Raw genomic sequence first — 25,435 nt, 5'->3', positions numbered from 1 at the left:
TACTCGTAAGTTTTCTTTAAGTGAACTTTACATCATACTTTAAGTATACTACTATGTCCCTATTTAGGTATTAATTTGTATATATTTTGTTACATGAATATCTGAACATACAAAACATCAAAAGAACAGAGTATCTGCTTGTAAACAAATACATTTTATTCTAGCGTCATGCATTCTTTTTTTAAACACTTGAATGTGGATAAGTTTCATAAATAAAAAATAAAGAAATAAACAACATTTTGAACAAAAAGCTGAAAAAATATTAATTGAATTCAGAATGATAATCAAAACGTAGACGGAGTCGACATTTTATTCCATAACGTTACACAGTTTTGATGCTGTTTTATGTCTGATGATCGTGTTAGATTACACGTGGAAGCGTCTGTTGTTTCGGTTTCTTCTTCGCTTGTTTCTGTACAGAAGATGTGTTCTAGCGCCCCCTACCGTATAACAATGAAAACATGGATTCCCGGAGCACAAGTAGCTATAGCTCAAATATATTTAGACTTTTTCTAAGTATAAGTCAAGTATACTTGAATGTCATTTTAAGTATATTTCTGAGAAGTACATAAAGCCCATTTCTGAGAAGTACATAAAGCCCATTTCTGAGAAGTACATAAAAAGTAGACTTTTTAGTTTAAAAGAAGTATACTAATAGCACACTTGAATAAACTTCTTTTTCGTAAGGGATATTAAAGCAACTGTATGTAGTTTTGTGTATTTTTGCGACTTTGGAGCCCCTTACAGTTAAGTCGTAATCATCACTGTCATAATTACATGTGCATTTGGTTCCTGCCGTAAAGCATTCCTCCCTTTTTGCGGAATTTCGACACCGGATCAAACTTATTTGCCTTATTAAAAGTCACTTTACCATCAGAATGATTGATGTTTCAAGGTAAGAAACTTACATACAGTAGCTTCAAATTAATCAAATGTGACAGTAAAGACATTAATGATATTAAAAAAAGATGTTTCCAATAAATGCTGATCTTTTTTAACTTTCTATTCCACAAAAATATGAAGAAGCACAACTGTTTTGAACACTGATGATAATAATAATAATGTTTCTCGAGCAGCAAATCAGCATATTAGAATGATTTCTGAAGATCATGTGACACTGAAGACTGCAGTTCAGCTTTGATTACAGGAGTAAGTTATATTTTACAATATAATAAAATAGAAAACAATCATTCTAAGTGGTAATAATATGTCATAATATTACTGTATTTTTAATCAAATAAATGCAGCCTCGGCGAGCAGAAAAGACTCCTTTCTTATCTACCCCAAACTTTTGAACAGTAGTGTACACGGTTCATTGATCTTTGCAATGATAATGAAGCAGTCAGAATAACAACTATATTTTACATCGACAAGACAGAGTGTGCTGGCTGCTAACTCCGTTTCCCATGATCCTCTACAGACAGGCTTCACGCCACTCCATATCGCAGCCCACTATGAAAACCTGAATGTTTCCCAGCTACTTCTAAACAGAGGAGCTGATGTGAACTTCACACCCAAGGTCTGTCTTTTAAATATTTCTACACTGATCCTCTGTCAGTTTACAGTTGCTTTCAAACTAGTGTGGCTTTCTTTCAGAACGGGATCACACCTCTACATATTGCATCCAGGAGAGGAAATGTCATCATGGTCAGACTTCTGCTGGACCGAGGAGCAAAGATTGATGCCAAGACAAAAGTATGTTAAAAAAGCTACAATTCTAAACTTTAGTGACAGAGAATTTGTATGCACATTTGTTCTTCTTCCCTTTTTTAACACAGGATGAGTTGACTCCTCTTCACTGTGCTGCCAGAAATGGCCATGTGAGAATAATCGAGATCCTTCTGGACCAAGGAGCCCCAATACAGGCCAAGACCAAGGTAGGCGTGCACCCAAATTTCATATAGCCATAAAAACATTGACATGGAGACGTTCAGATTTGTATTTCATCTGCCACAAATGAGTAGCTTCATAGTTGCAACAATAAAAGGGAAAATAATGACGCATCGGCAAGGTGAAGAAGAATTTAATAGTGTATTAATCTCTGTGATTTGGTTCACTTCAATGACATTAACAAAGGTCAAGCTATTGTTCTTATGAGGTTATGTAAGAACTTAAACAAACTAATAAACTCAATGTGATGCATATTTGTCCGTCATAGAGTCAAAATGTACATAAATGAAACCGGTAAGAACTTGGTCAATTTTAATGATCATGTTTTCAAAATGCAAAGTTACTTGAGTCAGTATAAATATATGTATACTAAATTATAAATGTATATAAATATAATAAAACTAAATGTATTCAGTTGTATGAACATGGTTCAAATATTGCTAGCTGTGGAACAATCAGTATTAAATTCATTCAAATATTTGACTGAAAATGTATTTATTGACAATACATGTATAAACCTGGTTAATGTAAATTAAAACACGCTCAGTTTATTAGTACTTTTACAGAAATCTGACCCGTTTCATTTATGCATGATTGACAAATATGCATTACACTAAGTTTAGTAGTTTGCTTATTTTAAACTGTGTAATCTAAATGGATGTACATTTTATATGTAATTCAAATAAAATAATGCATAAATCTTAAATGTAGTAATATATTCAGTAACCTTAAGACAAACAAAAAATGTCATGTAAGACAAAACACGTAATACAAATGAAAAGTTGAAAAAAGAAAGAAAATGCCATTGGCAGCTCTAAATGTTCCCATATGTTCACTGCACAGAATGGCCTGTCTCCAATACATATGGCAGCCCAGGGTGATCATTTGGACTGTATCAGACAGCTATTACAGTACAATGCCGAGATTGATGACATCACTCTAGACCACCTGACCCCACTGCATGTGGCGGCACACTGTGGACACCATCGCATGGCCAAGGTTCTCCTGGATAAAGGAGCCAAACCAAACACCCGTGCTCTGGTTAGTACACATTTAAAAGACACATGTGGCTCAACTAATGCACGTAATAGTGTTTACCCTGTTGTTTTAAAATGGGCAGAATCTGTTCACTTACATAGAAATATCTCTCCACTCTTGACATGCCTAGAATGGCTTCACACCACTCCATATTGCCTGTAAGAAGAACCACATGCGTGTAATGGACCTGCTATTAAAGCATTCTGCATCCCTGGAGGCTGTAACAGAGGTGAGCCACAGGATCACTGTGTAATATAAATAACATTGCATTATATTAAATACTTAAATTCTCTTCAGTATTATTGTAATGTATTTCACTGACCTTTAAGGGTCACTGTATTTGTTTGGTGTGTTGGGGGACTTTTATTATGAATTTGCCATTGTATCTTGAATTTGTTTTTTAATTTACAAAAAACAAAATAAAGAGAGAGAACAAGGAATATAGGGATTTATGGAGGGAAAAAACGTCTTACATTGACAGTGTTCAACAATTAAAAGACAACCCATTGCATAGTTCAGTTAGTCTCTGATAAATGAAGTACACCAATATGCTTCCAAAAAACTCTTTTTTTCCTTCACACCACTCCATATTGCCTGTAAGAAGAACCACATGCGTGTAATGGACCTGCTATTAAAGCATTCTGCATCCCTGGAGGCTGTAACAGAGGTGAGCCACAGGATCACTGTGTAATATAAATAACATTGCATTATATTAAATACTATAATATAGGGATTTATGGAGGGAAAAAACGTCTTACATTGACAGTGTTCAACAATTAAAAGACAACCCATTGCATAGTTCAGTTAGTCTCTGATAGATGAAGTACACCAATATGCTTCCAAAAAACTCTTTTTTTCCCCACCGTCATTCAAAGCTAATATATTGTACCAAAATAAATGTTTTGCATGGAAAATATAAGCTAAATCACAAATTTGTTATTAAACTATTTTATCTATCCCATGCAGGTTCTTGTCATCTTATCAGCCACCAGCACATCAGTGTTATCATGACATTATTTACCTGTCGCTCCTGAAATTTATAGTCAAGAACAACAACTGCCATTGAGTTTTCTCCAGATATTACAGACCTCTTTGGAGAAAAGGACACTTAAGACAGGAAACAAGAAACAAATTCACAATCAAAGTGTCCCAAAACATAGAAGAGATACGGTGCTCATTTAAAAGATTGGGAATGCATTTCAATAAAAAAGAAGATGGAGATGAGTTTGTTTCTTCATCAGATTTGGAGAAATGTAGCACTGCATCAGTGTCTCAGCAATGGATGCTCTGCAGTGAATGGGTGCCAAACAGCTGATAAAAACATCACAATAATCCACACCACTCCAGTCCATCAGTTAACATCTGGAGAATCCAAAAGCTGCATGTTTGTAAGAAACAAATCCATCATTAAGACGTTTTTAACTTCAAACCATCACTTCCAGCTAAAATACAAGGCATCTATATACATAATATTGCTTTCCCTGAATCAGGAGAGCGATCTCCACAGATCGAGCACCGTTTACAAGCCAAAACAGTTCTAAACAAACATGTCAGTGGATTTTGATGTGAGAGCGACTTCATAATATGTTAATTGATGAACTGGACTCATGTGGATCAAATTTGATCAGATTTGCCTTTAAGTAGCATAAACTATTTGATTAGAGCAGGGTCTAGTATACTAGAGGTCTTTGAAAGCATTTAATGCCGCCATAATTTCAGGCTGTGACATGTTTAGTTCTTTGTGTCTGTATGCTTTCTGTCCCAACAGTCAGGATTGACCCCACTGCATGTGTCCTCCTTTATGGGTCATCTGAATATAGTGAAGATACTGATGCAAAAAGGAGCGTCACCACATGCCTCAAACGTGGTAAGAAATATCAGCAGTTAAAGCTACACACTGTCACAAAGCAACATTTTCCTCAAAGATTTTTGTGATTTAAGATGTTTTGACTGCAAGATGTGCTTGTATAGTATGCGATCATGTACCTGTACATTAACGTGCATTTGTAGAAAGTGGAAACACCTCTGCACATGGCGTCTCGAGCTGGTCACTGTGAAGTTGCTGAGTTCCTGTTGCAAAACGCAGCTCCAGTGGACGCCAAAGCCAAGGTGCAGCACATGTTATGCTATTTTGTTGTATTTCAGTTTATGACCTTCAATTACATTTTGGTTTGGTTTAGTTTAGTTTTTTATATTTTGCCTTTTATTCCTTTTAAAAAATGGGGTTTCATTGAGGCTTAGCTAAGGAAAATGAGAAGTCATGTTATTAAGATAATATAATAGTATACGGAAAATAATTGAAATGGCCATGTCATTTATTAAAAGTGCATTTTTATAATTGTCCATGAAACCTATTTTGTTCAGTTTGTCCAAAAGCAAATAACACTCCCTATACAGTATATACAATTAAAACAAACAATTTTGTTTAAATTGTATTTTTCGCATGTTTTGTTTTCATATTATAGCTAATTTAGCTTTTGTTTATGGTGAAATTAAGTTGTAAAAAGCCAAACAAAAAACTACTATATTGACTAGGGCTGCCCTCGACTTAGGGCTCCACAATTAATCGAATTTCTAATCGCAATTACAATTATGGATGCCACAATTACGTAATCGTTCAAAGCGGCAATTAATCGTTCAAAGTCCTCTTATGTTATTTTGCCCGCTTAAGATATGTTTTTTTCTTTCTACATGTTATCTCAAGGGTTTTTCCATTGTTTTAGTTTTAGTATAACATTATAATACCATTCATAGTTTGACTTTTTTTATCATTTAAAGAAGAAACCAATCCGATGTATATTTAACATTTGAGGCTTAAGTATGATATAAGGTCTTTATAATGATAAGTACAGAGTTTTGGCATGAAACTCTAGATGGCGCAGTCCGATAGGTCTAACAGGATTCATTCTTTTCCAGTTCATGTGGTCTTTAGGATGAAGGCAATACAGACGAACCAACATGAAGTGAATTGGACTATGGTGCATGTCTCATAGCTGCTTGCCTGTGCAGAAACCGCAGCTTGCATTCTTCACCTCTCTTGCAATGCATCTACCGCATTATGTGTGTATAATGTTGGCAATACAACTAAAGGGACAAAAACACACACAGTGAGCTTTCCAAAGTGTGTTTAATAAGGGTGCTCGACAAATTGTGCATCTGTTTGATTGGATCTCCCACAACAGAGTCGCTCTCAATTATTCATGGTAAAGTACACCAGCTCTGCTGCATTTGCATTTATAACTCTCTTTGTCACATTTATAGCAACTTTGAGGAGTGAAACAGTCAGTCTGGTTTTGCCATGCGGTGTGGGAGCGTCTAACAACGGACACTTCAGTCAACAAATCACACACGCTAGTGTGTTGTTCAAGACTTCGGGTTTATAAATGGATTTAATCAACTTTCTGTGGGCAGCAGCGTTCGGATTTACACAAACCTTTGATGAATTAAAACCAAAATTATTTGACAAGGGATATACTGGCTCTCAAATAAAAGAGCAGCTCTTATAGATCTTTAAATGGAAAGTGTTGCGCGGAGCAAATAAACCAACACAATGGGCAAACAGACATAGAATAATTTAAAGGCAGTGTACCATTCTTTAGAAATGTGTTGTTCTATTTATATAAATGACACAGTTTTAATTTAACTTAATGTGATGCATATTTGTCAGTCATAAATAAATGCTCTGATTTCTCTAGGACTAAACTGAATGTGTTTTAAATACATAATAACCAAGTTTAAATATTTATCATTAACAATTTGTTTCCATCATATAGCCTACATTTGAACTAATTGAATGTTGCTTGTTGCATAGCTACCCATATTGTATCCACATTTATGATATTTAGCTAATTAAATGTATTCAATTTAAACAGATGTACACAGATTCCAAGCAATTGGAACGAATGCATTTCAAAAATTATATATTTTTTAATGGATTTCTGTCCTTTCAAGTCTTTCACAGCCTGTTACTGCATTATACACGGAGTTCTGGCATGAAACTCTAGATGGCGCAGTCCGATAGGTCTAACTCAATCTGACCTAATGACATCATTATCACATGGCACAGCTGATTGGTTCTCTCCTGTATCGGTAACCAATGAGCTCGCTGCTCAACATTCAAATATATGACTAGAGCTTGCAGTAGCAGCTGCAGCTTGCTTCAGAAACCCTCCACCTTCCCCAGCTCCACCTGTATAGATCTGCTACGAGGTGATTCATGTATGCTATATGGGGGTTATTTCATGTACGTTATATTTGCAGCAGCAATATTTCTTACATGCTCACAGCAGCATGTTGTGGATGTATTGGCGGTAGCAAGTCTCAGTACTTGCTCTGCCGCAGCAGCAGCGAAGCAGATCTATTCCGCCAAGACTAAATACATTAACATTGTCATGTACATTACCATGCCAATCCCTCCAAGAGTTGTCATGACAGAAATCTTTTTATTTTGTGTGAATGTTTTTGTCATTGGGAAAATAAAACGTTTGATTATTATTATTAAATCAAAATGCAATGTTTGAACCAACTTTTGAAATAGAAATTTAGAAAAACAAATACATTTGTCTGTAAGAAGATTTTTTTCTTTTTAAGTTTGTTTTAAAAGTTTCATTTGTTTCAGTGCCGCTGTTATTTGTTAAAAAAAGCATCACTTATGGAAAGCGTGATATCAAACTTAATCTCCATCAGGATGACCAGACGCCGCTACACTGTTCCGCCCGCATGGGCCACAACGAGATGGTGAAGCTGCTTTTGGAGCACAAGGCAAACCCCAACTCCACCACAACAGCAGGACACACTCCACTGCACATCTCTTCCCGTGAGGGACACACACAGACTGCCAGCATCCTACTGGACATGAACGCCCAGCTCACCAAAATGACCAAGGTACTGTGCGGCCCAAGATCACCAGCCTGCTGTATTCAAATGATAAACTGTATAAAACTCTCTCTTGAAACCTTAATGCTGTTTGATTGGTGCCATGCAGAAAGGCTTCACTCCTCTTCATGTAGCAGCCAAATACGGGAAGGTGGATGTAGCAGTGCTGCTTTTGGAGAGAGGAGCCAACCCAAATGCAGCAGGCAAAGTATGAATCAGCTGCACGCATGCATGTGTTTATAGAATGCTATTCTGTTTGATGAGACCTTATGAGATAGCATTAGTGGCTGACCAAAATGACTCGTGTGTCGACATACGTTTAAACAGACACAAACAAGTAATTGAAATGAAGTCAGCAACTATAATCTGATTAAAGTTTAACATGTAACATATTACTATACTTACTTCAAAACATTACGTCTATCCCTGTCCATGGACGAGGCTGTTGGTTGATTTTGAAACCGTTAATCTTAAAATGTCCAAATGATCTAAGTACACTTTAGCATACTTTTAAAAGAGTACTTGTTATGGAAATAATACTTAAGAGCGAAATGAATGTAGTTTTTAGACACTTACTTGAATGCTAATTGCAATTAAATGAAAATGTATTAAAGTTGCTCTGCCGCAGCAGCAGCGAAGCAGATCTATTCCGCCAAGACTAAATACATTAACATTGTCATGTACATTACCATGCCAATCCCTCCGAGAGTTATCATGACAGAAATCTTTTTATTTTGTGTGAATGTTTTTGTCATTGGGAAAATAAAACGTTTGATTATTATTATTAAATCAAAATGCAATGTTTGAACCAACTTTTGAAATAGAAATTTTGAAAAACAAATACATTTGTCTGTAAGAAGATTTTTTCTTTTTAAGTTTGTTTTAAAAGTTTCATTTGTTTCAGTGCCGCTGTTATTTGTTAAAAAAAGCATCACTTATGGAAAGCGTGATATCAAACTTCATCTCCATCAGGATGACCAGACGCCGCTACACTGTTCCGCCCGCATGGGCCACAACGAGATGGTGAAGCTGCTTTTGGAGCACAAGGCAAACCCCAACTCCACCACAACAGCAGGACACACTCCACTGCACATCTCTTCCCGTGAGGGACACACACAGACTGCCAGCATCCTACTGGACATGAACGCCCAGCTCACCAAAATGACCAAGGTACTGTGCGGCCCAAGATCACCAGCCTGCTGTATTCAAATGATAAACTGTATAAAACTCTCTCTTGAAACCTTAATGCTGTTTGATTGGTGCCATGCAGAAAGGCTTCACTCCTCTTCATGTAGCAGCCAAATACGGGAAGGTGGATGTAGCAGTGCTGCTTTTGGAGAGAGGAGCCAACCCAAATGCAGCAGGCAAAGTATGAATCAGCTGCACGCATGCATGTGTTTATAGAATGCTATTCTGTTTGATGAGACCTTATGAGATAGCATTAGTGGCTGACCAAAATGACTCGTGTGTCGACATACGTTTAAACAGACACAAACAAGTAATTGAAATGAAGTCAGCAACTATAATCTAATTAAAGTTTAACATGTAACATATTACTATACTTACTTCAAAACATTACGTCTATCCCTGTCCATGGATGAGGCTGTTGGTTGATTTTGAAACCGTTAATCTTAAAATGGCCAAATGATCTAAGTACACTTTAGCATACTTTTAAAAGAGTACTTGTTATGGAAATAATACTTAAGAGCGAAATGAATGTAGTTTTTAGACACTTAATTGAAAGCTAATTGCAATTAAATGAAAATGTATTAAAATTTACATTTCTATTACATGCAGTATAATATTAAATAACACACTACAGTTAAAATTGTTATCAATACTTTACATCGGCTTTAGTATGTTTAGTATGAACACATCAAAATAAGTGTACTTCTTAAAGCACAACAAAAGATTATTAAAACTGACCTCAAAATTGCAAAGTGCACTTTTAAAAGTCTGTTTAAGTGGGTTAATAAACAGACATGAAAGTGTCTCTCTGTAAGTACTCTTTTTAAGTGGCCTTTTATTTCATTAATAATATATTACCTGCAAGTACAGTTTTAAAAATATACTTTTAGAATTTGAACACAAGTGCACATTCAATACAATTAAACGCTTATGTTTTACAAGGGTAGTAGTATTGTTTTAGTGTTCATATCTACTGCATTTTCGTCTGGTATTACTGATGACAGTGAAGTAAGATGTCTTGTCCTCTAGGCTGGACTCACACCGTTGCATGTGGCCATCCATCATAACAATCTGGATGTGGTCAATCTTTTGCTCAGCAAAGGAGGCTCACCACACAGTGCCGCTCGGGTATGACACTATTTATCGCCTTGCTCAACACACTGAAAACACTCTCAGTCTCAATCATTATTTTGAACCACAAAGTGCATTAACCCATTGCTCTTTTTTCTCCGCAGAACGGCTATGCTCCGCTCCACATTGCTTCCAAACAGAACCAGGTGGAGGCAGCGAGCAGTTTACTGCAGCATGGAGCTTCTGCCAATGCTGAGTCATTGCAAGGGGTCACACCGTTACACCTAGCCTCCCAGGAGGGCCAACCAGACATGGTGCTGCTGCTTATCTCAAAGCAGGCCAATGTAAATCTGGGCAATAAGGTGAGATTACTGTACTTCAGTTTTTGCATCCTTTTTCAAAGCAAAGTTTTCCCGCTTCCAGAAGCAGTTTCAGTGATGAAAAGAGCAAAAACAAATCGCTGCTATGTCCTTGAATACACCTCTCTACGATAGCTTAAAAAGAAAATGCCAGTTCATTTAAAACATACATGAGAGAACATTTCACATCAGTATGCAGATATTACAATGATGTCATGGTAACACTTATACAAAAGTATACAACAGTAAGGTTGTATTTGTTAACATTAGTTCATGCATTTGAAATGTTAGTGTTAACTTGCACGTACTGTATATTAATGCATTTCTTAACATTGATATCTGAAAGTAGTTAATGCATTATTTACCACAAACTAACAATAAACAAGATCAGCTTAGTTCATTTTTGTTAATATTAACTTTTGCATATATTAATAGCTTAATTTTTGCATTAGTTAAGGTGAACAAACATGAACACCTCTTTTCAAGCTGACCATGTTTACCTGTTTACATTGATCTCTCAACATTACACTCACACACACACATTGTGAATAGCATGCAATATCTTGCTTTATGTTCATATCATGGACACGCATGTCTTGTCTGTCCTCAGAGTGGTCTGACTCCTCTTCACCTCGTGGCTCAGGAGGGGCATGTTGGCATTGCTGATATACTAGTGAAACATGGGGCGTCCGTCTACGCTGCCACACGGGTGAAAACTCACATCTCTTACAGTGCAATATGTTGCTTTTCTACATAATGATTCATATTATTATTGATAATGGTGATTATGATTGTCATTGTTGATTTCTCTTCAGATTGGTTACACTCCACTTCATGTGGCTTGTCATTACGGCAATATCAAGATGGTTAAATTCCTCTTACAGCAGCAGGCCAATGTAAACTGCAAGACCAGGGTAAATGAAATAATGGTTTTGCTTTGATCAGCTTTGTAAGTGGTTTCATTTTTCAAATTTTCATCTTTGTCTTAGATGTTCTTCCTTGGATTCTTAGAATAGGAATAGAATCAATTAGTTGATATCCGTGCACAGTTTGTGACTATGTTAAGATCTGAAACTCTTGAGGTTACTTTGTCTCAGAAGAAAAATCTGAGAAGCAAGAGTGTTGGTTTGCTCTTCATTTCATCTGCTTGAGGTCTAAGAGAAACAACTGACGTGTTAAAGAGTGATTTTTCTTTCATATGAGCTCGGACTTTGAATCTGTCCTCTTTTTGGGACTATTAGATGGGATATACACCGCTACATCAGGCTGCTCAGCAGGGCCATACGGACATTGTGACACTTCTCCTGAAACATGGCGCACAACCAAATGAAATTACGTCTGTAAGAGCCTGGCCTCTTTTAACTGATTGCCATCATTTTAAAATATGTCGGACGTTGACAAATGAACATTTCCGTCTCCTACAGAATGGCACATCAGCTCTTGCCATCGCAAAGCGCCTTGGATACATCTCAGTCAGTGATGTGCTCAAACTGGTCACCGAAGAGACCGTTTCCATGGTGAGTTACAGCTTGGCATACTATGACTACTATAAACTAAATAAAGACTAAATGTAAGAAATCACGTGTTGCAATAACCTTTTTCCTTTAAGACCACCACCGAAAAACATCGCATGAGTTTCCCAGAGACAGTTGATGAGATCTTGGATGTGTCTGAAGATGAAGGTAAATCCAGCTCTCTGCTTATGTCTGTTTTAGAGCTTTAGCGTAATTTCCATTTGGAAAAACAAGACAAAGAATAATTAACTTTCTTTAAATGAGTGGGCATTTAAAGAGCATCCTGCTCTTGGTTTTTCTAGGAATTGCACAGCTAACGTTAGGTATGAATTTCCCTCTTTCTTCTTCGTGCGGTGGCCATGGCCACTGATTTCATTACAAGCACACACACACACGCACACAAACACATTGTCATTCTTTGAAATTATGATGGATGTGTCATTAGCATGTGTGCATTGATGTTAATGAGCCTGCTTTTATTCCTGAAGGTATCTAACTGTTCCATAGCACTTAACGCTCCCACTAACCTGCTACATCTCCTCTTTAGTTCTCTCAGTGAAACCGTTATCATGCACTATGGTATAAATGTAAACTTGTATCATTGAAATTCCAGTGGGCCAGGAACAAAAAGTGGTGGTTCATGATCAATATTAGAATTTTTTTTATTAGAAACTAATTTAACTACAGATATAGTCCCTTAAAGTGTTATCTTGCGCAGTTTTGTTTATGAAATAAATTTACAAGACGAAAACACTGATTAAGAACTTATAAATATAACCTTACTGTATAATATTTGTGCATTTGTTAATTTCTTCAGAATTATGAATTGCAAAATCAGCGATGTACAAAGTGTCTCACCTCTTTTTAAGGGTGTGTTGTAGAATCAATGCATCATATAAAATCAGTATTTCAGCTCCTGGTGTGATTACAGATATTACAGGTGTGTTTACATAATGTCCTGAAGATGTTTCGCATGCATCCAGACTCTCACAAGGATGTGCATCATGTGGCTGCCTTGTGCAAATCCAATGCTAAAATTTAAGTTTCATCTTTCAGTATATACAGTATATTGAGTATATACATTTGCTATATATATATATATATATATATATACATGTGCATATATAGGTACTAGGTACAATATAAAAATAATTTTAATTTAACTTCAAATCGCCACTGAAGCCTGCTTGACCTTATTGTTTTTTTGTTGATTAAATGAAAAAATGTCATTTTCTGCTTCACCGGTTTTTCACTTTTTTATGAAAACAAGCACAGTTTACATATGTCTATGCACGATATCAGTGGAGGCATTGTGTTTTGAAGGTCATCCGTGCCTCTGATTTGTAGTTAATTTAATATTATATAAAACACTCACACACACACACAAAAGGTTTAATTTGCTTTGATATGTTTTGTTGCAGTATGTCCATCACAAATCTTTCCCTTTGCTTCATTCTCACTCACTTGCAATCAGTGTTGGGGAAGTTATTGCAAAAAGTAATTAGTTAATACATACTAATTACTTTTTCTACATTGTAGCAAAAGACATTTGAACAGTAATCACGTTACGTTGATTAATTTCTAAACAACCTTTACCAGATGGACTATCAAAAATATACCAAATTGTCCATTCAGTTCTGTATTAGTAATCAGCTCAATTGCAACAGTGTAGCTCATGCATCGCTCACAAGTAGCTTACAGGCTTTTCAACCAATTGAAAGGAATCGTAATCACTTTGTTCAAAACAGCATTTGTTGTTCAATGTTACATGAATCATTGTTCTTTAAAATTGTAAATGCAGTGCAAGTAATGACACAAAAGTAATTGTGATGGTGATTACTGAAAGTTATTATCTCACTTCATTACAGGAAATAGTAATCTGGTTACAGTACTGCATTACTTTCCCTTTTAAAAAAAGTACTGTGGCAGTACCATGGTACAGTGATGGTTATACCATTGTACTTTGGGATACCATGGTGCTGAAGGATTACCATGGTGTTCACATAGTACTCAGGTACTTAAAAAGAACCTTGTTAGTACCATGGTACTTCTTTGTTACTGTCATAACATATTACACTCACTCAGCAGCTCTCAATCCATTGATATCCTTTCCATATTGTCCAGTCGGTATTCATTCAGTGTTCATATCCTCTTGACAGCATGTTTAACACCCTTCTTCTTTTTTCTCTCTTCTCATCCCTCGTCGCGGCAGGCGAGGAGCTGCTGGGGAACGAGGGCGCCAGGTATTTGAAGATGGAGGACATAAAGGACCATGATGAGGATTTCCTTTCCCCCAAGAATGTTCTAGAGTACGAGGGAGAGTTGCGGTGATGATGTTGAAGATGATTCAGATTGAACAAGACGAGACACGTGTATAATCAAGTAGAGGAGAGTTGGTGGAAGAAATGACCTAGAATGTTTTAAACTAGTTTGAATAGAAAAGAGTAGAGCCCAAACCGAGGAAAGGCCACTGAGATGAATTATGAGGGGAGCGGAGAACTGTCATTTACAGACTCCTTTGTGTCAGACTTATTTCTAACTTGTGTTTTTTTTAGGAATCATTCCCCTGCCATTCCAAGGATCCCATGTGTTTCTCCTGAAACAGTCATGCTGAAAGAACATGAAATGGAGCAGGTAAATGTGATTGATTGATTGATTTTAACAAGTACCCCGGTAGTATCATAGGTCTCACTTTATATTAAGTGTCATTGACTCCTATATACTTATGTTTTAAAATTTCAAAAGTTTGGGGTCACAGATTTTTTTTTATATACTTTTATTCAGCAAGGACACATTAAATTGATCAAATGTGACCCTGCAGCACAAAAGCAGTGTTAAGTCGCTGGGGGATATTTGTAGCACTAGCCAACAATACATTGTATGGGTCACAATTATACATTTCTCTTTTATGCCAAAAATCATTAGGATATTAAGTAAAGATCATGTTCCATTAAAAAAAAAATTGTACATTTCCTACCGTTAATATATTAAACTTAATTTTTGATTAGTAATATGCATCGCTAAGAACTTCATTTAAACAACTTTAAAGATGATTTTCTCAATGTTTAGATTTTTTTGCACCCTCAGATTCCAGATTTTCAAATAGTTGTATCTCGACCAAATATTGTCCGATCCTAACAAACCATACATCAATGGAAAGCTTATTTATTCAGCTTTCAGATGATGCATACATCTCAATTTCGAAAAATTGACCCTTATGACTGGTTCTGTGGGATTGACAAAAGCACAAAGAAAAGATTTCCAAAGTTTTCACTGACCAACTGTCTCTTATTGAAAATGTATGACCAGTCATGAAGAGGAGAATCAGCTCATTTCTGAGCAGCTGAAGTCTTGTATCAAGCGAGATTGGACAGAAATTTGGCTTGGAAAGCTTGAACAATTAGTATCCTCAATTCTCAAACAATTAAACACTGTAATTAAAAGGACAGCTGATGTGACACAGTGGTAAACATGACGCTGTCCCAACTTTTTTGGAGTGTGTTGCAGCCATCAAAATCAAAATTTGGTCATATTTTATTAAATAAAATTAAGTTGGCCAGTGAAAACATTGGATTTTTTCTTTGTACTTTAGTCAAATAAAGGTTAAAGAGAAAGAATGAATCACATATTCTTGATTTTATGGCATTTCACAAAATCTCCCAACTTTTCTGGAATTGGGGTTGTAATACCATACCTATACATTTTATTATTATTATTATTATTACTTGTACCATGGTAGTGTAGTTTGTAGATATACAATGGTATTACTATCTGAAAGCATTATTGTACCATATTGCCGCCAAAACACTTTTTAAGGGCTATTAACCATATGCAGATTATATATATATTTTTACTATTGTCTAATTTTTATTATTGTTTTTGTCATTTTTTGAAAAAGGCTTTAATAACTATAAAACCAAATGCTTATAAGTGTAATAATAGACTACAGGTGTTTATAACAATGTTGTATTTTTGTGGATGTACACTTTATCACTACATATTAATCTATGGAAATTAAATTAAATATTTAAAAACATGAAAACATTGAATTACACAAATGAAAGTAATTTTAGGGGTCAAATCACATGACTTAAAATAACTCCTTAAGGCAAGAACTGCACATGTTCACTTTGTACAGTGTATATGTGTATATTTTTGTTTGTGTTAGTATCTACTTTTCTACATATACAGCAGCACACCCCACTTCCTCTGCCCAAGGAGTACGATGAGGATTCGCTGATCCCCAGCAGTCCGGCCACAGAGACGTCAGACAATGTCAGTCCGGTAGCGAGCCCCATCCACACCGGGTGAGTTTTCTGCCTCTACCTGAAATATTGTGCACATTCTGGCTTGGAGTTGAAATATCATGAATGAATTGTGCATGGTCTTTGTGCTTATGGTTCTGCAGTTTCCTTGTGAGCTTCATGGTGGATGCTCGTGGCGGCTCGATGAGAGGCAGCAGACATAACGGCCTGCGTGTCATCATTCCTCCTCGCACCTGTGCCGCTCCAACACGCATCACCTGCCGCCTGGTGAAGCCGCAGAAACTTGCCACACCACCTCCTCTGGTGGAGGGTGAGGGTCTTGCCAGCCGTATCATCTCTCTTGGTCCAGCTGGCATGCAGTTCTTAGGGTGAGGAAACCAGTTTTGCTAGAAAACCAGAATATGTTTTGACGAACTGAAATCACAGACTGACCCGGCTCACATTACTCCTGAAGGCCTGTGATTGTGGAGATTCCCCATTTCGCGGCACTCGGTCGGGGAGATCGTGAGCTCGTGGTCTTGAGAAGTGAGAACGGATCGGTCTGGAAGGAGCATCGCAATCGTTATGGTGACGAGGTCCTGGAGACCATCCTCAATGGCATGGATGAAGGTGTGTACTAATTCTTGCTGTATTGGCAAATTACAGTATAGGAACATTTGCTGTTAAATTATAGAATAAGCTTCTTATCTATTATAGATTTTGAAGTAGGTCCTGTTTCAAAAGAAAGAACAAGATTCTCATTTTTCTCACTGATGAGTCTCTTTACTGTAAAAACACAAGTAATGTGAATCAGCATGCCTGGGTAATTTTTTAAAAATCTGAATAAATTCAATTCAATTACATGCAGGATAATTCTAATGATGTACTATAAATAAATAACAATTATTAATTACTCAGAATAATAAAATGCTGTTTAATCAGGATTACAAATAGTAAGGTAAGACATTCCCCCGGTTTCAGAGACAATGCTTAAGCCTAGACTAAAATGCATGTCTGAGCTGTTTTAACTGAAAGAAACTTGCACTCACATATCTTAAAATATCTCAGTGCCATTGTTTTGTCTCAAGATGCACACCAGTAATATTGTTTTCTCATCCTAACCCAAACCATCCAGTTAATACATGTAGGCTTAGCTTAAGCCAGGACTAGGCCGTAGTTAAATTAAGATATTTAAGCAACTTTTACAAAAATGCCATGGAAAAAAACATTACAGGTGTGCATCTTGACACAGAACAATGACACTGACATATTTTAAGATATGTCAGAGCAAGATATTTTCAGTTGAGACAGCTCAAACATGCATTTTAGTCTGGGACTAGCTTAAGCCTTGTCTGTGAAACCGGGTGGTAGTTAATTAATATTACTCCGTACTTAAATGTAAAATTACACCGTAACAAGGACACCGTAAAATAAAGTGTAACCAATAAAAATTATATAATTTTTATTACAAGAATGAGAATTTGGTGGGGGTTAACATTTCTGTGTGTAAAATATTATATATTTGTTTTCTTTTGATCTCTCAGACATGTTCTTAAAGCAATAGTTCACCCAAAAATGAAAATTTGCTAAAAATGTCCTCACCCTCAGGCCATCCAAGATGTAGATGTGTTTGCTTCTTCATCAGATTTGGAGAAATGTGTCATTACATCACATTACAGCAAGGGATGCTCTGCAGTGAATGGGTGCCGTCAGAATGAGAGTCCAAGCAGCTGATAAAAACATCACAATAATCCACAGCACTCCAGTCCATCAGTTAACATCTGGAGAAGACAAAAATGCGTGTTTGTAAGAAACAAATCCATTATGACTCTCATTCTGACGGCACCCATTCACTGCAGAGGATCTACTGCTGAGACACTGATGCAATGCTACATTTCTCCAAATTTGATGAAGAAACAAACTCATCTACATCTTGGATGGCCTGAGGATGAGCACATTTTCAGCAAATTTTCAATTTTTTGTCAACTAGTCCTTTAACGGGCTTTGTAATGTCTATAAATGTACAGCATTTCTGATGTCTGTGTAGCCGGTCAACTGTGATCATTTTGTCTTGTCTCTGTTGGCTGTGCACTTTAGATCTTGAAAGTCAGGAGGAACTTGGCAAGAAAAGGATCAGGCGCATCATCTCGACCGACTTCCCGCTCTACTTTGCGGTGGTGTCCCGCATCCAGCAGGAGAACGATCTGATTGGCCCAGAAGGGGGTTTTCTCGCCAGTAAGCTGGTGCCCATGGTCCAGGCCAGTTTTCCTGAGACAGCCGTCACCAAGCGTGTCCGTCTCGGACTGCAGGTGAGATGGGAGGATGATGAGGAGGAAGAAGTGATGGAAAATGGAGGAAGCTTATCTTCTGCATATTACCATAATGTATCTGACAGCTTTTAGATTTGTTGTCGTTGTTTTCCTGTTTGGTCATGAGACACCAAACATGACGAAGCATCTCATCTTTCATCACTCAAAATGAATTATATTTGCGATCAGCAATTTGAACATTGTTCCTTTGGAATGTGAATGAATGTGATTTTGTAAGTTTGATGATGGTAAAAATGAATGATGAAGTCTGGTATAGTATGGCATGGTATGGGATCTTTCTACTTCCTGCTTAGATAACACATAGGTTATTTCTACAGACGAACATATACAGACACGTTTACAGTGCAGTAAAAAGTAGGGCATAAAAACATAGCAAAAGTTGAGAATGGATGAAAGATTTGTTTGAATGGATCAAGGTAATGGCAGGTTTTGACTGAGAATGAAGCTGAAATGAAAGAAAATAGAAAACTTGAAATGAAAACTAGAAACTAACCGAATGTTTAATAAGTACTAAAATTACTGAAACTGAAATGCAAATAAAACTAAATATAAATATTTTAAAAACATATATGAAAATGACAAAAACACATAGCTAAACTACTTAAATTAAAATGAAAAGTAAAAATACAGAAATAAAATTTAATTCAACATTAATAAATGCGATAATAGTATATAAATACAGAGTTCTGGCATGAGACTCTAGATGGCGCAGTCCGATAGGTCTAACTCAATCTGACCGAATGACATCATTATCACATGGCACAGCTGATTGGTTCTCTCCTGTATCGGTAGCCAATGAGCTCGCTGCTCAACATTCAAATATATGACTTGTGCTTGCCGTAGCAGTTGCAGCTTGCTTCAGAAACCCTCCACCTTCCCCAGCTCCACCTGTATAGATCTGCTACGAGGTGATTCATGTACGCTATATGGGGGTTATTTCATGTATGTTATATGAATAAGATAACAGCAGCATGTTGGGGGTGTATTGGCAGTAGCAAGTCTCTGTACTTGCTCTGTTGCAGCAGCAGCAGCGTAGCAGATCTATTCCGCCAAGACCAAATACATTAACATTGTCATGTACATTACTATGCCAATCCCTCCGAGAGTAAAATTTTGCTTCTCAGTTACCTAATTTTAAGGGTGTTTGGAGGTTTTTACTGGAAAAGACAAAAACACTGTCGGGGTAAATGGATTTATATTATTTTATTTCATTTTTAGCATAATGACACAAATATATGTTCAGGAAATAGGAACTAATTTAAAGGTGATGTAGTGTCATTTTTAATGTTAAAATGCTTTCTCTTATCCCAGTTTAATGTGCACAACTACTGTAAGGAAGCCATTCATAGTTGGACTAGTAAATAATGAGGCTTTGGCGTTTAAAACAATCATTTTTAGAGATGAATGACATGCTCAAATCATACGGTTTGTTGAAGAGAGTGTGCTGTTACTTTTCTAAGCAACCAGGCAAGATCTTTGTCCAGAAGATATTAAAATTAGCGAAAAATCATTTAAGGAGGTAGCAGAGCCATTTCTAAAAACTAGAATATGATAGAAAGTTTAGAAAATAGTTTTGCAATTCCATTTAGTTGCCGCTAGTGTCACAGAAATTGCACTGCTCAACAAATGTGCAAGAGTGAATCAATGCAAGGATTAGGTTTTTAAGGTTAAAAAATATTAATTCATCATCATTTTAAACTGAATTACCCAAAATAGGGCTCCTAAGCAAGGCTCCTTTAAGGGTTTATTTCAGTTTTTTATGGAAATAAAGACATGTCTATTGCATATTTATTTTCAACCGCACTTCTCTACATTTCATAGGTGGCACAGCTCCTGCCCAGTGGGAAGATATAACTGGTACCACCAAACTCCTATATGCCAATGATTGTGCCAATTTCACCACTAATGTCTCTGCCAAGCTGCGTGTTTGTAAGAAACAAATCCATCATTAAGGCATTTTTAACATCAAACGTCACCTCTGGCCAAAATAGCAGCCCATAATCTATAATAACGCTGCCTCCAGTAAAAAAGTCAAATCTCCTGGAGGACAAATCTCCTGTTGTCTCTCACATCCAAATCCACAGACATGATTGTATAGCTCTGTTTTGGACTGTTTTCTCTTGTAAACGTTGCTTGTTCTGTGCAGATTTCTCTCCTGATTCAGATGATGTGACTTTTTCACTGGATAAATCAATATTATGGATAGAGGACTCATATTTTAGCAGGAAGCAACAGTTTGAGGTTAAAAATGTCTTCATAATGGATACGTTTCTTACAGCTTTAAGCGTCACAAGACATTAACTGATGGACTGGAGTGCTGTGGATTACTTGTGGATTATTGTGATGTTTTTATCAGCTGTTTGGACGCTCATTCTGACGGCACCCATTCACTGCAGAGCATCCATTGCTGAGACACTGATGCAATGCTACATTTCTCCAAACCTGATGAAGAAACAAATCATCTACATCTTGGATGTCCTGAGGGGGAGAACATTTTCAGCAAATTTTAATTTTTGGGATGAACAAGTCCTTTAAAAGTTGTACACCAGAATGGTGTGACCCGGACACACAGTGAGGCTACAGTCTTTTAGTGTAAGGACAGACCAGGTTTGATGTTAGCTCCTAGACTAAGATAATGCTGTGGCTGAATGTAATACATAATACCACAATCAGGGTTTTCCTATGTTGTGATTAAAAAAAAAAAAGCCATTAAAAGATAACAAGGTATCACTGTTTATTGCTGATTTTAAAGCTTACTGAACTTTAAATTATTTGGATATCTACAGTTCTACATATAAATACACAACATAAGATTGGCCACTCTTGGTTTTGCCCCACTTAATAATGATACAGTTTTCAGATTAACCATTCCTTTCATGGAAACCATTAGTTTTTTTTTCTTTTTCAGTGCACTGGGTGTTGAATTTTGTCATTTCTTCTGTCTATGGCTAATCTAAATTTTCATTTTAACATTATGAAATATGATAATATTTTACATATGTGTAAAATAATTACATATTGGTCAAAAACAAAACATATTTTCATATATAATAAAGTAGAATATGACAAAAAGCACAAAGTTTCATATTTATGACTCAAAACAGGAACCCATGCTTGGATAAAAAAAATTAAAATAAATATGACTATATTGCCAGAAAGAAGGCACTGCGTGATGCATAGTTTACTTTTCCATTTAATATTCGTGAGCATCACCATATCATCACATGTTATTGGTATATCCACCTTTTTCCCTTTTCCCCAGGTGAGGGACAGCAGTAAAGATCCCTCTGGCTTCTTGTCTTTCTTGCGCAAATCAACCAAATACGAAGATAGTCAGCATGTGTTGTGCAACCTCAACGTTACCATGCCGCCATGCATTAAGGTAATACGGCAAATGTTGATAATCACTGTTCTCACATTTCCTACACAAACAGATACTCACATAAAGAGTTAAATCCACAAGAGTTCTCTAACAGTGTGTTTATTTCTTTATATAGATTATAGGAAGTGATGAGCGAAGGAGAACTCTGACTCCTTTGGCTCTGAGGGAAAGATACAGTGCTCTAAATGAACCAGCCATGGGTAAGATTGCTCCCACACTGACATCTCCTGCATGTTAAGCCCCCAAATCTCATTCAACCTTTGCCTGACCCTGCTTTGAATAAGATGTGAGCTGCAGCATCAGATTGCTGAACTCTTGAGCCAATGATGGTCTGGTTTCTGCAGCATCACTGAGCGCCATGGAAAGGACGGAGTTAAAGATGGCTTTAATAGCTGAACAGCTAGGCCTGAGCTGGGCTGGTGAGTGTGTGGGTTTGGATGCACTTCTTTCGCTTACCAAGCATAATGCTTAACTGCTCATGTCTTGTCAAGGCATATCTGGATCTTATTTCTCTGCCACATATGTACAGAATACAAAATGTTTTGACAAGTCATTTACTTTAAGGTCCAAATTTACCAAAGCTCGAGAACATTTCACATTGTCTAGCATGTGCAGATGAGATTAAAGATTGACCTTTGGCTTAATTCTTTGGCTTTACAAAAGATCATTTTGCACAAGCTAAACCTTTTCATGCTAGGGACTTCATATGGGGGCCCATTCATGCAATGTAATAATCAATCGATGAATTAATTGACAAATCAATAATCAATTGAAAACAGTTATTGATTCTAATTATTGTATTAAAGCGGATGAATTGATTATTTAAAGATTTGCTGAATTCAATGTCATTATTAACTGAAAACTTATACACAGGAATATACAGATTTAAACAGATTGTTTTGAATAATAATAGCAAAAAAGAAGAATAAGGTCAAATATGTGTGTGTGTGTGTGTGTATATACAGTAGGTATAGAAAAGAATCACCCCCCTTTAAATTAATCACATTTTGTTGCTTTGCAGCCTGAAATGAAGACGAACACAGTTTTTGTTTTATCCAGCTGAAAAAAATAAATAAATAAAAATAAATTGGAAAAAGGATCACACCCCCCTCTTAAAAATGACTTGTAAACTCAATCAGGTGTTGCTCATCACCTTCTCAATGGCACACAAAGCCATTTGACTTTCAACTGTGATCAGCTGTGCTCATTTTGATCAGCTCAGCATGAAAAGAGCTTTTCTGGAGCATTTCAGTCTTTGGTAGTGCAACTGAAGCAAACAATTAGATATGGACATCCATCAAAAGATCTCCGGGATAAAGTTGTGGACAGGCACAAGTCAGGAGATGGATACAAAAATATTACAAAGGCTTTATCAATGCCTAGAAGCACAGTGAAGTCTATTATTAAGAAGTGAAAGGTATTTGGTACAACAGAGACCCTCCCTGGATCAGGACGTCACTCCAAACTGGTTGAAAGAGCCGGAGGAAACTGGTCAGAGAGGCGACCAAGAGCTACAGCAACTCTGAAGCAGCTGCAGGATTTTATGACAAAGAGTGCTCATTGTGTGCATGTGACAACAATATTACAAATGTGGCTTGTATGGGAGGGTTGCCAGAAAAAAAGCACTCCTCAAGAAAGGCCACATGCAGTCATGACCAGTGTTGGGAAACTGAGCACACAGTGATTGAAGGAGAAAAAGCTGAATGTCCTTGCATGGCCTAGACAGAGTCCAGACTAAACCCCACTGAAAATCTGTGGAATGACTTGAAGACTGCAGTCCACAAACACTCATCATCAAATTGAACTGAACTTGAGCAGTTCTACAAAGAAGAGTGGGCAAATATTGCAAAGTCTAGATGTGCAAAGTTAGGAGAGACAAATCCCAACAAACTAAAGGCTGTAATTAAAGCAAAAGGTAATTCAACAAAATATCAGTGATTCTGTTTTTGTTTTTTTTAAAGTTTTTTTTTAAGTTTTATCTTTCACTTGGATGTTATAAGTAGCACTGAGTAAATAGAGCTGGATAAAACAAAAACTGTCCATCTTCATTTCAGTCTGCAAAGCAACAAAATGTGATTCTTTTCTATACCCACTTTATAGTCCGTTTAGTTGTACAAAAGGTGGCAATGATGTGAGAATTTGAAAGAGGCATGTCAGATCATGTCATATATTTTCATATCATATATGCAAATAAATGCACATTAATCTTATTTCACTGCAATCCCATTGCCTGCAGTTTTTGTCAATACTCCCACTACATATATACACACATCATTTACATATGCAAATTTGAACATGTTTTAAAACTTTCATATTTTTCAAGAAAATTGGCTAGGGATGCACTGGTGCAACACTAGAGCATAAAGACAGCACTACGGCATAAATCGATGACGAAAAAATTAAAATAAATATGCAGTGCTTTCAAAATTTTTGCTTTATGTATTTGTGTATCAACCAATTTATGCAGTTTATATTTGTTTGATTATTGACTTGTCAATTTATTAGTACAATAATGTTTTTGAGTGGCACAAAATTAGCACTTACAGTATACTTCAGTAAATTATGATTTAGTCTGAAATGAGTCACTTAATAGTGAAGAAACATAATGTATCATATCTAATTCCTGTGCAGAGTTGGGACGTGAACTGCAGTTTAATGTAGATGAAATAAATAAGATCCGTGTGGAGAATCCCAACTCCCTTTTAGAGCAGAGCTCAACACTGCTCAACCTGTGGGCCGCTCGAGAGGGGAAGAGAGCCAAAAGTGAGTGCCATAGTGTCCATTCACTATGATCCTAAGAATACCTAAATTATTTGCGAGCAAATATAACCTTATTAATCTGTCTCATGTGACGTAACTGTATGAACATGCCGCCATATTTGTTGCATGCTTTTAACTTGCAGTGCTGCAGGATTCAAAAAAGTTATCAAAACTTTTGTCTTGCTGCGCTTCAGGCCTTCCCCTTATCATGCAGTCTTTTCCCTCTCACCACCCCTCTATCTTCCCACCTTACCACGGCTTCCCACGCCCCCAATTCTGAACCCCTTTCAAATCTGATGTAGAAATAACCATTATTGAAATAAGAGGGTTTCATGTTACCTTAAGGCTGCGCCCCATTCGTCGACTCTATTTTGATTGGGATGTTACATCTGTTGACTGTTTTTGCTGAAATCTCAGTGATAGCTTGTAATTAATCCTAGTTAAGATCATAAGTTCATGCACAGCTTCAGTGAGAAAATTATATACATTCAGTAAACACAGGATGTTCTATCTTCTATCTAAAAAAATATTTTATCATATTTATGAATGTAGGAGAACCCCAGAAAAATTATTGGCTACACAATCACCATGGAGAACAATCTGCTTTTGTGATCTGTGTGTTTTCCTGAGGAAGAGCTGTGGCTGAGATCTGAGCAGGACAATGGTTTGTCAGTTCTCTATCCGTCAAGTCATTTCCATACAGACTACTCTATGGGAGTTGTGTCGTTGCACGACTGCACTTGAAGATCTTTAAGCATGCCTTTAGGCAGTGAGAATTGCCCAC

The 25,435-nt window shown here is 36.7% G+C and overlaps 1 protein-coding gene across 1 annotated transcript in view; it reads left to right on the top strand.

Annotated features, from left to right (window-relative positions):
- LOC107556016 (ankyrin-1-like) overlaps window positions 1–25,435 on the top strand; it is a 154,781-nt gene that overhangs the window by 64,809 nt on the left and 64,537 nt on the right. The window contains exons 8-35 of the mRNA XM_016238982.1: window positions 1,421–1,519; window positions 1,597–1,695; window positions 1,779–1,877; window positions 2,734–2,931; window positions 3,059–3,157; window positions 4,697–4,795; window positions 4,939–5,037; window positions 7,615–7,812; window positions 7,913–8,011; window positions 10,021–10,119; window positions 10,227–10,424; window positions 11,032–11,130; window positions 11,237–11,335; window positions 11,663–11,761; window positions 11,846–11,938; window positions 12,031–12,103; window positions 12,238–12,258; window positions 14,148–14,244; window positions 14,491–14,569; window positions 16,127–16,242; window positions 16,344–16,568; window positions 16,655–16,809; window positions 18,277–18,576; window positions 20,331–20,434; window positions 21,772–21,891; window positions 22,007–22,091; window positions 22,236–22,310; window positions 24,523–24,654. Coding sequence (XP_016094468.1) covers window positions 1,421–1,519; window positions 1,597–1,695; window positions 1,779–1,877; window positions 2,734–2,931; window positions 3,059–3,157; window positions 4,697–4,795; window positions 4,939–5,037; window positions 7,615–7,812; window positions 7,913–8,011; window positions 10,021–10,119; window positions 10,227–10,424; window positions 11,032–11,130; window positions 11,237–11,335; window positions 11,663–11,761; window positions 11,846–11,938; window positions 12,031–12,103; window positions 12,238–12,258; window positions 14,148–14,244; window positions 14,491–14,569; window positions 16,127–16,242; window positions 16,344–16,568; window positions 16,655–16,809; window positions 18,277–18,576; window positions 20,331–20,434; window positions 21,772–21,891; window positions 22,007–22,091; window positions 22,236–22,310; window positions 24,523–24,654 — 3,358 coding nt within the window. The remainder of the gene's footprint in view (window positions 1–1,420; window positions 1,520–1,596; window positions 1,696–1,778; window positions 1,878–2,733; window positions 2,932–3,058; window positions 3,158–4,696; window positions 4,796–4,938; window positions 5,038–7,614; window positions 7,813–7,912; window positions 8,012–10,020; window positions 10,120–10,226; window positions 10,425–11,031; window positions 11,131–11,236; window positions 11,336–11,662; window positions 11,762–11,845; window positions 11,939–12,030; window positions 12,104–12,237; window positions 12,259–14,147; window positions 14,245–14,490; window positions 14,570–16,126; window positions 16,243–16,343; window positions 16,569–16,654; window positions 16,810–18,276; window positions 18,577–20,330; window positions 20,435–21,771; window positions 21,892–22,006; window positions 22,092–22,235; window positions 22,311–24,522; window positions 24,655–25,435) is intronic.

This window comes from Sinocyclocheilus grahami, unplaced genomic scaffold (genome assembly GCF_001515645.1).
Source record: "Sinocyclocheilus grahami isolate Dianchi unplaced genomic scaffold, SAMN03320097.WGS_v1.1 scaffold553.1, whole genome shotgun sequence".
Classification (NCBI taxonomy): domain Eukaryota; kingdom Metazoa; phylum Chordata; class Actinopteri; order Cypriniformes; family Cyprinidae; genus Sinocyclocheilus; species Sinocyclocheilus grahami.
This window is presented reverse-complemented; position numbering and strand designations above follow the sequence as displayed.